The sequence below is a fragment of the Fulmarus glacialis genome, unplaced genomic scaffold, assembly GCF_000690835.1.
Source record: "Fulmarus glacialis isolate BGI_N327 unplaced genomic scaffold, ASM69083v1 scaffold46519, whole genome shotgun sequence".
Classification (NCBI taxonomy): domain Eukaryota; kingdom Metazoa; phylum Chordata; class Aves; order Procellariiformes; family Procellariidae; genus Fulmarus; species Fulmarus glacialis.
This window is the reverse complement of record NW_009234803.1, coordinates 120-15,189: the sequence shown is the minus strand read 5'-3', so window position 1 is coordinate 15,189 and position 15,070 is coordinate 120. Positions and strand designations below refer to the sequence as shown.

General features: G+C 41.9%; 2 protein-coding genes across 2 annotated transcripts; both read right to left on the bottom strand.

Annotated features, from left to right (window-relative positions):
* Nucleotides 1–141: 141 nt before the first annotated feature.
* LOC104069342 (natural killer cells antigen CD94-like) lies at nt 142–7,395 on the bottom strand. The gene is made up of 6 exons (XM_009585760.1): nt 7,269–7,395; nt 4,618–4,716; nt 3,209–3,295; nt 2,767–2,921; nt 624–736; nt 142–262 (listed from the first exon to the last, which is right to left on the bottom strand). Exons 1-6 carry the CDS (start codon nt 7,393–7,395, stop codon nt 142–144), a joined length of 702 nt encoding a protein of 233 aa, XP_009584055.1.
* A 4,644-nt stretch (nt 7,396–12,039) lies between these two features.
* LOC104082576 (C-type lectin domain family 1 member B-like) lies at nt 12,040–14,760 on the bottom strand (the record flags this gene model as incomplete). The annotated part of the gene is made up of 3 exons (XM_009585759.1): nt 12,040–12,205; nt 13,022–13,137; nt 14,606–14,760. Coding segments are annotated over 3 exons (437 nt in total), but the record flags the coding sequence as incomplete, so codon positions are not given.
* Nucleotides 14,761–15,070: the final 310 nt, after the last annotated feature.

Below are 15,070 nucleotides of genomic sequence, written 5' to 3'. Positions count from 1 at the left end.
CTAATGACCTGTCCATTTGAATCACCATTCTGAGAAAACTGCATGATAAACAAACAAAAATTAAAATATATTTAAAACTTCCACTTCCTAAAGCTGGTATCTCACAGTGGCAGATCCCACATCCCTTCTTGCAATGCTTCTTCAGGTGAAATGAATAGCCACTTTCTCACAGATCCAGAATTGCTTTGTCAAACAGGAGTGGCTGGCATAAATAATCCGTCCATATAAGGAGGCACAGAAGATGTTGTCATATAACATAACCCTAGGAAATTAAAAGATATGGCTTAATGATGTCCCAGTGACATCATGTGACCTATATTTGGACCATTTGTAATCATACCGATTTGCCACTGGAATGTAGAGTTATTTCCCCCTTGGAGCTGTTTTATTTGTGCTAGGTGGTCCTTTTGGGTCTGGTGCATGTGATCGAGCTGTACTTTGCCACCCATTGTTCTTTACACAGGACACGAATTCGGAACTCCATAGCAGATGCTATGGTCTCCGTGCTCCTTCATCATTGCACATGTGACAAACATGGGGAAGCAAGAGGAAGCACAAGTCTCTCATAATTTACTGGGGCCCATCGGATAGAACCACACTGGTCCTAAGTTATGAAGGCTTACCAATTTGTTGCTTCTTTTGAAAAAGCTGTTCCATCCTCCCAGTACCAGCCACTCCTTTCAGATATGTATGATAATCCAACCCAGTAAAACTGTGAATCCTGTGGCAGAGAAACCTGTAGGTATGAGAATATTATCACAACAATATTTCAAAAATAAGACCTACGTTCCTGTATCTCTCAACTGTGAAGGTTCTGCAACCAAAGGAGGTAACTCTTGCTCAATAGGAGAGTAACCTGTTGTCCATGCTTGTTTTCCATCAGGCAGTGCAGACTGACTCTCAAATACTGTTGTTTATTGAATTGCCACAAGACAAATGTACCCTGGATCTGTAAAAACACTGCTTTTTTAAAGAAAGAAAGAAAGAAAGAAACAAAGCAGCTTTATCCGGTCTGGCATTAAGTATCTACGCTGCCTTTAGATATCTGCAGTTTAGATATAGATACGGGAGCGCCGTTTAAGCCCCAATTAGAGTCAGCAGAGGTCTGGCCAATAGATCCAATGGAGCCTGAGAAGTGATTCATCTCACCCAGTGGGAGTGCTACCGAATAGTGACTGTATTGGCCAGATCTCCGACTGGCTGTAATGGAGCCTGAGGAAGTAGCTCTGAAGTTGCAGACCGCTTACACTGTAGATGCCTGAAGTTAGGTGAGATGAGTCCCAGCCTAGAGGGCTGAGCCTGTTGCCTAAATACAGGCCTCTAGCACCTTTTGAGATTCTCCAACCTGTCTGAGGTCTTCACATATGGCTGACAGACAAGACCCAGAACCTATGAGAGAACTGTATCTTGCTGAGGCATTATTTGGAGGTCAAAGAGAATCCCCCCAGGCATCTCAGATTGCCCTAGAAACCTGTGCTTAGGCACCTGGATCATTCCCTAGGTGTCTAAGTGCTACCTAAGAGGTTCCTCAGCATCTTAACCTGTTCAGATCCTCCAGATACTCCACTGCTGCTTAGTAGCATGTTTAGGGACTCATCCAAAATCTAAAATCCACAGCTGGCTTAAACTGGTCTGGCCTCAGTCTGGCTGCAGCTGCATATACCAAACATGGAAGAACAAGCAAGCACCCAGACATCTGGAATCAAACTATCCAGGGATTTATATAGCATACCAAAATCGTCTCTTGAATTCAGTATTGAACATATGGTGTTCAGGTGCCTCCCAACAGTGTGAACCACGATTCTGATCTCAGGATGCTGCTAAACTCAATAATAAACCATTTTTCCACTTTCTGTTTTGTCTCTACCCATCTGATTTTCACTTAAAAAAAAAAATCCAAAAGGCCAACCTTTATGTCTTAAGATGAAAGAGTTGAGAACCCCCCTCTGAAACTAACTCTGAAACTAACTTCCCTGGAAAAAAGAGAGAAATTTCCAGGGAAGCCTGTTTCCTTTTAAAAGTTTTATATAGCAAAAAGAAAATAAGGATATTTGGGCTTTGTGTAAGCTTAATAGCTGTTGAAAAACAGGTTCCCAGATATGTGTGTACAAAAAGGGAAAATATGGTCTTGACAGCAAATTACAGATTTTTCATTAGTCAGCAGAACACCCCCAAATTAGTAAGACTACTTAATATTATTAATTCCCTAAACCTTTTTCAGTAATCAAAATATAATTCCTCTGCTGTCTAGCCTTTGTGCCATCATTAACACCACTCTGTGAGGGTATAACACAAGGTCAGAAAACAACCTTTTATAGTCACTTTGCACTGCAGCGTGCAAATGACTGTACCATGGTGAATCAGCCGCTCTCTAGATTTCATGTAGATGTGGGTTTGATGCTGGGAGCCCTCAGTAATAAAATATGTGGAAAGAGATAATGAAAACATGCATTCTGTGTGCTGGGTTTCTCCTCCATGTTGATAATACGCAATTTGTTTTCTCTGTGAAAACCTAAGTATTAGCTAGTTAAGGTATTTCATACAATGGCTTATGCTATTTCTCGTAATACATAATTTCACTATTTCTCACAGCACACAATTTAGAAAGTGTTGCAAATTGTGACAATCTTGTGACTTGCAGGAAGGCTAGTCAACACAGTGAAAATTGAATACATGCACTGTAAATGACCAAACTATTTTCTGCCTGCAAGATTGCTGGAAGTTAAAATATGTGACATAAAGGAATGCATGAGGTTAAGACTGTACCATCTTTGCTTTGTCTTTTAGCACAAGAAGAGTGGAGTTTCTTGAGGAACAGAACTCCTGGCTTTGCTTCCATGTTTTCTTCTGCTTTGAAATGTAGAAGCAGTTGTCAGCTCCGCTGTTTTGCCAGCTTGCTGGACAGACAGCACATTTCGTTTCTAGAAATCAGAGAGAGTATTATGCAGACTTGCGAGAAATACAGGGACTTTAGCTACTGGCTTGACTGAGAAAAGATTAAGGGTACCCATGAATCAGCTGAGCTCTTGAGGGGCGAGAGACAAGTTGTTTTGCATGTTAGTGTGCACATATCCACATCTCAAAGACTACCACAGTTAAAAACAGACACTAACCGATCAGATCTTTTTCCTGTGATTTTATACTCTCTCAGTCAACGGGCTCTGAAAAGGGGGTGATTTGTGTTTATTTATATAACAACCACATTTACCATTTTTCTCCTTCCCTTCAAAACACAATGCTTCCCTCATTTCCTGCAGCTTCTTTCCTTCCTCAGGATCCTTGGAAACCTGAAAAACTGAAGGGCATGAAAGTGCTTATCAAAGACTGTTTTTAAAAATTTGTAGCTTTAACTGTAGCTTTAATTTGTAGCTTTTGGCATTCTTTTATTTTTCGTCTACTTCATTTGTATGTCCACCATTGTGTGTACATCATCCGCATTTTCTTCACCAGGAGGGTTGTGCAGCACTGGAGAAGATCACCTGGGAAGGTGGGGGCATCTCTGCCTTTGAAGATTTTCAGAAGTCATCTGGAAAAGCTACAGATGAGTTTCTCTGGGGTTGGTGATAGTCCAGCTTTGAATGGTGGGGAGGAAAGGGTGGGTGTCAGACTAGACACCTGAAGAATTGCCTCTGAGCTAACATTTCTGTGATGGACCACCCTGAGTGCTCGTCCTAGGCACTTGCAACTGCTTCCCTCCTGCTAAAATGAAGCTGGGGACTCTCTGTGTCTGCTTCCAAATGTAATGTGGCATCATCTTTGATTGTTAATTAAAATGTTTCTCTGAAAATCTGCTGTAATCGTCGGGCAAATGCACCAGTCACAATGCTTTTATGTCAGGATTGCCCTCCCTGCAAAAAGCTTGCAATCCAAGAAAAAGAGGGAACTGTAACTGTGAAATATTCCGGTAGCAGTCACAGGGGGGCACCATTGTCCGGACAGTGTGGCTAACGAGATGAGCTTCTCGCTGTGAAAACTAAGCATTTCAGAAATGGGCCAGGGTTAGGGTTAGGGTTTAGAGTTAGGGTTAGGATTAGTCAGCGGTGAGGGTTAGGGCTAGCGTTAGGGTTAGGTTTTAGGGTAAGCATTAGGGTTAGGGTTAGGCTTAGAGGTATAGGTTAGGGTTAATGTTGGGGTTAGGGTTAGGATTAGGGTCATTGTCATTACGGTTAGAGTTAGGCACTAGGTGTTAGGGTTATGGTTCAGGATTAGGGTTGGAGTTAGGTTTAGGAATAGCTATAGGGATAGGGTTAGGGATTAGCTTTAGTGTTAGGGTCATTAAGGTTAGGGTTAAAGTCAGGGGTTTAGGGTTAGGGTTAGCGTTAAGGTTAGGTATTAGGTTTAGGGTTAATTTTAATTAGATTTAGGTCTTGCATTAGGATTAGTGTAACCCTTAGGGTTAAGGTAACTGTAAGTGCAGATATCAGTGATTCCGAGTGACATTTGCTGACACTCAGTTGTAGGCGGACTTCTGTGGGAGGGCTGCACTGTTGCCCTTCTTGCCGTATTATTTCCACTGGGGGAACAGGGACACCAGGGACAGTCTGCAGGGGGTGAAGAAGCAGTCGTACAGCTGGAATTTACTCCCACAGCAGCAGCTTGGGACACCACAGTACTTACACAGGGCCAGCAGGGCTACCAGCCCCGTCAGCAGCAGCAGGCACAAAGCGAGGAAAGCAAAGGCCACTGGCCGCCATACGGAAGATGAGGCAGGGGCTCCTGGGACAAACAAAAGACCCATTCAGCAACAAAAACAGCAGCTCTTCTCACCACACAGTGGTACTACCTCCTCTCTGACATCACCAGTTCACCTTTATCCCGTCTGCAGAGCCTCTTTTTTTCTTACTGCAGTTTTTGTTATCACTGTTCTGAATTTCCTGCAGTCATTTTGAGAAATATCTATTTATCCACTGAGAATGTTCATTAACTGAGGCTCTAGTGTTTTAGAGTAAAAATTCTCATGAAACAGGTAAACAGATTAGATTTTGCAGTTCCCACAGTCCTGGAAATAATAAAACAATCTCTAAGACTTCTCCACCATGAAAAGGAAAAATTACCATCTAGTTTTGGATTATTAATTCTGGAACCTGTGATTGGGATTTCTAAATGATTGCAATGTTTGAACATTGAACTGTGCATCTTTCTTCAGGCTCTTTCTCCAAATTTGCATTGTGGTTCAATGTCCAATCAGGAATATAGTTCTCAGAATTTTATAGCTGACTATCCCCTCATTAAAATCTTTTCTTTTATATATGTGCATTTTTCCCTTTTGGGAAGCAGTGCTCTGCAATTTTCTGTAATATTCATTCATATCTATTTAGAGTGTTCAGGTTAATTGAAAAGTATTACACACATCAAGTATTTTACTTGAGTCCAGTGCATCAGAGCAAGCATCTCTAATCTTTTGTTAGATGAGGAGAATCACCCTCCAGAAGTGCCCGAAAGTCCAGATAGACTTGGCAACTAAAACTTACATAGCCAAAGTTAAGGGAGACGACCCTAACCCTCACCAGTTAAGGTAATTTGAAGGGACTGCAGATGACGCCACATTGGAGTGGTGACTGATATGCCGGAGGGTAGGGCTTCCTTTTAAAGGGACCTGAAAATCCTAGGAATGAGCTGTAAGTACAACAGCTCAGCAAAGGCAAATGTGAAGTCCGGCACCGGTAATAGTACAACTCCATGCACCAGTACAGGTAGGGGACAGACTGGCTAGAAAGCAGCTATGCTTCAGGGTCCCGGTGGACAAGTTGAACGTGAGTCCTCAAATGTGCCCTTGTGGCAGCGAAAGCTGACGAGCACTGGGCTGCATTGGCAAGACTGTAGCCAGCAGGTCGAGAGAAGTGATTATTCCACTCTACTTGACAGTCATGAAGCCACATCAGGGTACTGTGTCCAATGCTGAGCTTCCCAGTTCAAGAGAGATGTCGGCTAACTACAGAGAGTCCAGCAGAGGAACACTGAGTTGGTCAGGGACCTAGAAAGAGGCTGAAGGACCTAGGCTTGTTTAGCCTGGAGGACGTAGGCTTGTTTAGCCTGGAGAAGAGGAGGCTAAGGGAGGATGTAGTTTCAGTCCTCCACTACCTAAAAGGGCTTTATAGATGGAGCCAGACTCTTCTCAGAGAGGCATAGCGGAAGGATGCAATACAACAGTCACAAGTTGCATCAGGGAAACTTCTGATTAGATGTGAGGAAGAAGAATTCTTCCCCTTCAGCACTGAAACGAGTCCTCGGAGAGGTTGCGAGATCTCCATCCCTGGAGGTTTCCAAAACTTGAGTGGACAAGGCCCTGAGCAACTTCATCAGACTTGAGAGCTAGCCCTTTTGAGCAAAAGATTGGAAAAGATGAACTATAGAGGTCCCTCCCAAACTAATTTGGTCATAAGCCGATCTACTTTACATGTTCTCTGTGCATATCAAAAGGCCATTTTAAGAGTTTTCTGAGCTTTTCACCCTGTTTCTTTCTGGGAAGCTCTGCCCCTAGATCTCACTCCCTAATATTTTATCCTTGGTTCTCTGGCTTCTGCTTCTCAACAGCTTCTCCTCCATCCTCCTTGTCAAGCAGTCATTCTCAATGGATAGCACTAGATCTTTTCCAGACACCACCAGAGTAATGTTAATTTAGTCTTTGTCTACTCTACCCAACCTGCAAACAGCAGCAATGATATTTATTTCACACATAAGCCACATGGTGAATTTATGAGCAGGAGCAACAGTACTCAAGTCATCATTTTATGGTTTCAGGCATTCCACGGGCACAGTCCACTACCTTAGATAACACTGAGCTTGTTTATAGAAAAACTTTGAGTGTAAATATATAAAAATATATTCTCCTATCAGAGCATACGTTCACTATTAAGACTGATAAACAGGGCACCTTTCTACTCCCCATAGCTGAGGAAATTGCTTCCATTTCCAAGGCCTGCATTATCTGATAAAAGTATAGTGCCTTCCTCTCTTGTAGTGCCCTGCTGTAATAAACGAGTCCTACCAAAATGAAAAAAAATCCATAGAAAGGTGGAATTTGTCTTCTGTGTTGAAGTAAATGGAAAAAATAATTGGAGTAAAGATAGGCTTCAGAAAAAATATCATCTGTGATCATAAACAATAGCACACAAGACTCCATTAGGATTATTCTTTCTGCTATTTCTATGAACATTTATCTAAGAATACACTAGAAAGTTTAGAAAGATTCTAAAGCAATCAACATGAACATACAAATTTAAGCTACGCCCTTTTAGAGAGAAAAGCTAATTTCCATCTGTACTTACTGTCTACTGTAACACAACTGGCTGGAGCCTTAAATGCAGAACATTTGTTGCTGCTCGAATATCCAGGAGTAATAACTGAAGCTGAGGGTCGTAAATTTAAAGCAGTGTAGCCTTCCTCATCCTCCATCTCCAGCTTGTCACACTTCTTTCCTGCAATAGCAGTACTTTGGGAGTAGGGGCACACTGCAGCGAGACCAATGCTGAGGCAATGGGAATGGTTCACGTTTCAGCATTTCCAGTGAAACCACGGAGGAAGCTGGCTCTGTTCTGATTACTGTATCATAGTAAAAGTGTAGTATATTGAAAGCATGTTAAGGAGTTAAAGTGGCACTGTCAAGGATGGGTGTTTTCTTCCTGAATGTGAAGATCGGGAGTCTTGGTTCCTGGCTGGAAACTAAGACTCTTTCATTTAACTGTCCACCTGATCTGACCCTGTAAATACAGCAAACATCAAGATTTTCTACCTCCTTAAAATAAGATGCTCTAGAAATAGTTGCTATTTTGTGTTAAGGTATGAAAGATATCTGTTCATGTATCAGGGCACAAATACAACACATCAGCTGCACTGAAAGCAATTAGGCTGCATTTCCATACACTGTTATGAAATAAATGAAAATGAAATTAATTTACAAAAATTCATTGAAATAAATGCTAGAAGGGGAAAAGCTGAGCTGAAAGGATGGTGAGGCCAGGAGCTTGGCAGGATTCACGTGACCGCTCAGCTCAGTTAGAGAAAGACCAGACTACACTGCAGACCTCTCTGCTATTGCCCTGTATGCAGAAGTCACTGTGCAGAAGTGGCTTATCCATCCTCACTCTCCATCTCTAGCTCTTTGCAGTGCCTTGTTCCAGTGCTGAGCTGTAGTTCTTAAACATCTTCAGTGACCAACTCTCCTTAACAGAGCACTTGCCCAGACGTGATGGGTCACGTCGTGGTGACAGGGTGAGTCAGAAGGAAATTGCAAGAGAGGAAGTTCTGTGGTAGCTGTTCCTGCTCTTGTGTGTAACGTTCAGTGTCTCCCATTTGCAAAATAATATCAACAGACTGGAAATACACTGTAATGACTGCACTGTTCTTCCTGCCTTGCTGTGCAGCTGATAGATTTTTTCAGACCAGAAGTATCTCTGGCTGCATGAATTTCTTGCATTATATTTTACCCGTTTGCAAAGAGAAGGCATGAGGGAGAAGTTGGGAGTAAAGGCTGCTTACAGTCAGTTTTGTTACACAGACAGGCACACAAGGAGTAGCATTCACTGTGTATTTGTGGTGTATCCATAATATCCTCATAAAAAACTCATGCTAAATATGGTACAAAAATCCTTGCCTATTGGGCCTGAAAACTGTATGTTGGCACCTTAGTGTGAAAAGACCTTTTCTGCAGAAAGCTGGGAGTCAAGTGTGCCTATGCTACTGAATTTGCAGGTTTTCATGACAGTAACCTCTTCAGTCTTAGCAACAACTTCTCAAGCATGTAATGAATCTCCTTCGGGGAAACTGAAACGAAGAAGTCTCCGAAAAACTCTCTAAGACTCAATTTAGAGTTTTAGAAAGCAGGTATTCTTTATTGCAGCGCTGGACGCACAGGGGATCGCTGCACCTAGTGTGCGTGCTAAATCACGTAACCATAGGGGTTAAATGCAATTAGAGTATACGTATTCATTACATTTCTGAGAAATAATCTAAATATTCATGTTATTTCCCGGAATTCATTAACATATGCAAATGTCCCCGACGCATGCGCCCTTGTGCTCTTTGGTGGTCTTTCGGGGTCTTCTGGTGGTCGTCGATAGTCTTCATCACAGTGCCCTCTGGTTGAACTCAGTCTTCACGCATGCTCCGTTTGTGCCTTGGCTTGGTTTACATGTTTTTCACTTGTAACAAGCTAGCTTGTTCCAGTATACCTTCCCTATCAAGCCTACAAGGTTAGCTTCTCTATCTAATTAATGTAAAGTACAAAGTTTCAAGGCTCTTTTATCTATTGAATGTCCGGCCTATCTATTCATGAAGCATTCCTAACCCATCTACATCATTTGAACCAAAGAATCTCATGTCTCTTTACTGTTCCTTTCCTTCCTTATAAGGTTGTTCCGTTTCCGTGGTTACTGCTCACTGGAGCCTGACAATATTTCCAAGATACACAATTTATCTACATACCTACAAACACAACACCTGTTAGTTACTTAACTTTTAAACGACAAATCTTAACAAACTATATCCACTACATCAAGTAACAAAAGCGTTAAGATGGAGCTTCACCATCACGGTCTCTGTTCTTGTAAGGATCCAGGGCAGGCAAAATTTCTTGTTTTTTTCAGACTAAGACGAAAAGAAAGGTAAACTAAGGCAGGAAGTTTGGGTCTGCATTTGAATGCAGCCCGTGTATAAATGTTATCAGCAGGCTGAACAAAACATCTGTCTTTATTAACCAGAACGTGACCTTGCAAATTGCATTAGCTAGAGTTAATGACTGGGGGGGACGCGGGGAGGAGTGGATTTTAGACATGGGAAACACACTGTTGTATGGAACTGTGATTCAAAAATGCCGTCTCAGCCAATACACAAACGGTACATTTCTATGTCTTTTCCCCTGTAAGGAAAAGCTCCTTTCAATGGGAAAGGGGATAGAGTCAGACAGTGCATCCTTAAGCCCTACCTGGTTACGCCACCACCAGGGTATGTCCTTTGCCAGTTTCAACCTTGCTGGACAAGGTTGTTTGCTGCAGCACTCCGAATGCTTTCAGTGAATGGTAAACATTGCCTGCCTCCTCTCTTTCTTCTCTGGGGTGATTTTTTCTTTCTCTTTTTTTTTGGTGTTTTCAGTCATTGTTTTTTGAGTAGAAAAAGCTAGCTCCTTCTGTTTCAGTAGCATGGCACACTGTGAAACCGTACTCTAACCCCACCTGCCTTTGCAGTTACAAATACAGTTGCTGCACCAGAGACTGCTTTTGGGCCAACAGTAAATTGACCCAAAAGATCAAGGCCACAGCAAGATATGGTGTAGCCTTGTGGCTGCCTGTCAGTGTGAGGAGCTGTCAATCTCAGCTCACATTTGTCTTCAACAAACTGCAGAAACACCTAGGATTTGCCCCTTTGCTCTTAGGCATGCCTTATTGATGAAAAAACATCCTGGAAATATCTTTCCTGTTTCCTCACAGTCACTCTAATGTGAAAGAAAACAAGATCAGAACTGGTTTTTTTTTTTAATTTTTCTGACAAATTACAGCAAAGCCCTTCATTATCAAGAAAGGATGTGCCATGAATACATTCAGGATACCTTCCATATGAGATTTCTTATTTCAGTGTAGCTGGTGTGAACACTGAGAGACACTCTGGGAAGTCACCAGGGCTGTGTCCGCACTGCAGGAGAGAAGCACTCCGCATTTTCACCCCCAAAGACAGGAACAGCTAGGAGAAAAATTGAGAGGAGCAGCTAGGAAAGGATACATTAGAGGTGCGAGTGCTGAGTGTAAACAGCAGAGAGGAAGAGAAATCCACTAAGGTTTCTGGAGGGTGAAATTGGTATTTGAAAATAACACCCGAAATGTTCATGTTGGTGATCAGAAACTGCTATGTGGTGCTGAGATCAGTGAGATACTAGAACAGCCCCTTGAAGGGCATGACTAATGCTTTAGCAGCCCAGCTGCTACACCAGTGGTAAATGATCCACAATAAATAATCTGGGATGCAATCCACAAGGAATACACAAGTCTCCAGAGGGGACCAAGCTAGGAATTTGTGGACTTTTTGCTCAAATCAAAACACTGTTATGGGACTGAGATTTCTTAGTTCAACCTGACTGTCATTTTCTATGGAGATGCGGAGGCAGACATTTTGTTCATTAACACTGCTTGGTATATTTTCACTATGGTTGGGTTTGTAGACCGTTGCTCAGCACAATAAGTCAGTAGTATGGCATTCAGGAAATATCCTAAAAAACATAAAAGGAGATTCTGTTCACGCCTCTGACTGAACCCTAGCGTAATTCTTGCAATAGATCAAAAAAGTAGAAAATTAGAAAAGTAGAAAAGAAGAGCAGAATTATTACTAAGGAAAAAAAAAAAAAAAAGAAAGAAAAAAAGAAAAAAGAGAACTAACAGTGCCAGGAAGAATTATAGAGTATGGAAGAGAGCTAGACATTCATAGCTGAAGGTTATCTTATCCTGTGACACATGCACAAGTCCTTATGAGGACTGTGAATCCTTGTGCTCCAGAGCAAATATGATTATTAATACAGTTTGGGAACACCTTGGCCCACCTTCTGAGGATAATTCTGTTTGTGTGTTGTATACTCCAGCCTACTAGTGTATTAAAGCAGTCAGATCAACAAGATATCAGAAGCGTCTCCTGAATGGAAGTGTTTAATCCTCATCACTTGTGTTATGTTACAGCTGTACAGTTATGAATTGACAAGTGCTATTAGGGCTGTATCAATGGCTGCTGGGAGAGGAATAGTATCTTTACATGCTTGCCTGGTTACTGTGCTTTTGTTCCTGGCCATCACTTTTGGCCATTTTGTCCATCACTTGTGCTGGTTAAAACAGAGTAATCATTTGGCAGTTTTGGATCTGGAATGACAGATTTGGGTCACTCCTGGAGCCCATCACCATGCCCATTTCCTTAGTATGAAGATATTGTCACATATGTCTAAAAGAGAATGAAAACAGGGAAATGTAATAGGTCCAATCCCACATATTTAAATTCTCATGTGATAGTTCTGAAAAACAAAACAATAAATTCCAACCTTGCAGAACATCTTCTAGCTTCTCATAATCATTTTGGTCTGACAAACCAGTCCTCCTGCCAATGGTTGTTACCTCGCTGTAATTGGATGGCGGGCTTTTCACAGATATAGTAATTCTCTTCTGTACATGGTAGGCTATATATGACATTATAATAAAAATATCCACAGTGTCGGAGGGAGTTTATATGCTTTACCCTAGGAAAGAAAAATCTTCATTGTTACATCTCACCTCATTCAAATGGTGCATCCTTGCCCCTTCCAAAAAGAGCCGCCTTTGCAAGAATTACTTATGTGGCTTTCATGAAGAATATATAGCCCAACAAAGAAATAAAGCATTTAGTGACATCGTGCACCAACTCCTACGAAGCTGGCCTTGTCCTGAACATGCCAACAAGCACGCCCAGCGGACTCTAAGGGTGGATCCTAAACTATTTCTTGTACCTGACAGTAAGAAATGCTAACTCCTGGGTACCGACTGGAGGGTGTCAGTGGGTGTTTCAACAGAAATGTTAAGAGGAGACTGCCCAATAATGAAAAGGAAAAATGGCAAAGCAGGTTTGAAAGCAAGAAGAAAAATATATCGTATTTCTGAAGTAACATGTTAAACCAAAGTAAAATTATTCTAGAGAGTGAGTGTCTTATATAAAAATAAAAAAGTATAAAATCAAAAGCATTAAATGAAACACCTTTCCATTGGAGTTTTTTCCATGTGTCCTCACTAAAACAAGATGTCAAACACAAGAGAAACATATGACATTTATGATCAATCTGAAACTAAATTTTGGAAATAAACTTTCAGGGTACTTTTTTTTCCCAGTAATAGTGCCTAGATCACCCTCCAAGCAGTCCTGGGTGAGAACAAGAAAAACCTGAAATGGAAAAGGGAGACCCAGGGTACAGAGAAAGCTGCATAAAAGTTGGCTGTTCAATGTTCCCTTTGTGTCAGAGGAACTGGGAGTTGCATATGGGTGACGATTAATTTTATATACTGCAGGAAAGCTGCCCACTTACCGAGAGTTTTGTTCTTCTGTAAAAGCTGTGTTGTCTGACCAATACCAGTCTCTCTTTTCAGCTCTAAATGTTAATCCAAGCCAGTATACTTTTCTAGGAAATTTTTTTACCAGTTCCTATGCAGGGTAAGCACAATTCAAAACAGATATTCAAGAAGATATTAAAAATAAATATTTGGGCTCAGAAGTTGAAAGCGTAGATGGAAATTGCTTAAAGAACATAAATACCACGAATTGTTAACCTGTCAGGACAAGTTCTGCTCTTAGAGGAATAGCCTAGTATCAAAGAAGAAATGATAGTAGAGCTGTTTTTAATCAGAGAGAAGATACATTTATAGCTCTGAAGAGCAACGTCACCCTTATCAACCTGATTTAAACCCTCTGGGTGAAACACTGGATTGTTCTCCCCCCTTTCGTCATGAATCATTCCTCCCCCTTTACCCTGTCTTTAGCGTTTTCAACAGCGAAAAGGAAGCCTCTGCAGGGAGCTGTTGGGTTTGATTTGTTGAACCTTCACACTTGGTTTTAACATCGTTTACTTATTCCCAAAAGCTGGACCATGACAAGCAGAGGAGGTCTTAAAGTTAAGCATTTAGTGATATTCTGTTCTTAAAAAATGCTCTGAGCAGAACAGGTGAGAATGTAAACTTAAATAATGCTGCCTTTCTCACTGCTGCTTGAGGGAATTCTCTGAAGATTTGAATTCAATTTTTTCTGTTGTTCTCCTCCTTCCTTCAATTATCATTGTCACTTCCAGTGCACGCCTCCATTTTCTCTTTTTCCTCATACCTCTCAATGCTGTGATTAAGACAGCTAGAACAGACTGCACCTCGCAATCTTTGCTGTCACCAGTTTGGGAGGGTGAGAATAAAGCTGCTCCCGTTTCCGTCTGGGAGAAACCTTATGGCCTGCAGCTCTGTGAGAGGGGAACTGGTATTTGTCAAGCGCTGGCGAGCAGACAGCCCCAGCCCTGACTGCTAGCTCTGGGACACCTTTTCTGCCTTCGGTCTTCCAATACATCTGCTGGCATCCAGAGGCAAAAGCATTATTTCACTCTACACCTGGTATTTTCTCTTCCCACCTCAGTTTGTTTTCAATTACTAAAAGATTAGGCCAGATTTCAGCAACTCGCTGCCAAGTGTTTTAATTTTTATTTAAAAGATGAGATCAATTATTGTGGAAGGAACTTCCACAAAATGGGGCGGACTATGGTTTGCCTATGAGGAGACCAGGTTAAAAGAGATTTTCACACTAATGTCTTACCAAATCTTTGTATGGATCCTTAATACTTGTTAAATTAGTGAAACCATTGCCCACACAAAATAGCCATGATCCTGCTTTCACCAGTGATCCCAGTAATGGCAAGCCATGGCAAGATGGGCTGTCTCGAACTGCCAGCCACGCGAAGGGCAGCACGTTGTGTGGTGATGACCAGCCCTATGCCTTAGCACTGCCCAGGACAACCTGATCACTGTAGAAAAACGCCTGCTCACAGTGCCACTTAAGAAAATTACATGTGAATTGAGCAGCTGAAAGGGTGCATGAACTTCCTCCATGCTAAACAGAGTGAGAAACCAGCCCATACCAGCTTTGCTGACTCTTTTATCAGAAGAAGAGTAGAGTTTTGTGAGGAACAAAACCAGTGACTCTGTTCCCACGACTGCTTTTCCTCGGCGTGGTAGTAACACGTATCGCCACCTTCCCACTTCCAGTTTGCAGGGCAGAGTACACAGTTCTGGCCTGGAAAAGGAAAACCAACACCCCGTTTCTGTTCCCACAGAACATCACTGTTGGCCTGTGATGACAAGATCGGTAGGGACTGGGGATGTTTGAGACATTCTTATTCAGTCAAAATCCCACTGTGGTCCCAGGAGGTTCAGCTAATGAAAGAGATGAAAACTGAATCATCCCCCTGTCTCTCCCATTCCTTTAGCACTGGGAGGGGGGTTCAGGTGTTGCAAATGGGATTTATTTTGCCTAATTTTAGGAGTCTACAAAGGTGACATGAGTCAACCCATATGGATTCCTATTTTAGTCAATGGACAGAAGT

Excerpts from the sequence above, each read along its gene's own strand:
- LOC104069342 (XM_009585760.1), bottom strand. The coding sequence starts at position 7,395 with ATGGAGGATGAGGAAGGCTACACTGCTTTAAATTTACGACCCTCAGCT. Across the intron at positions 2,922-3,208 it reads TGAAGGGAAGGAGAAAAATG|AAACGAAATGTGCTGTCTGT; the intron begins GTAAATGTGGTT and ends TCTGATTTCTAG. Across the intron at positions 263-623 it reads TCAAAAGAAGCAACAAATTG|GGTTATGTTATATGACAACA; the intron begins GTAAGCCTTCAT and ends TTAATTTCCTAG.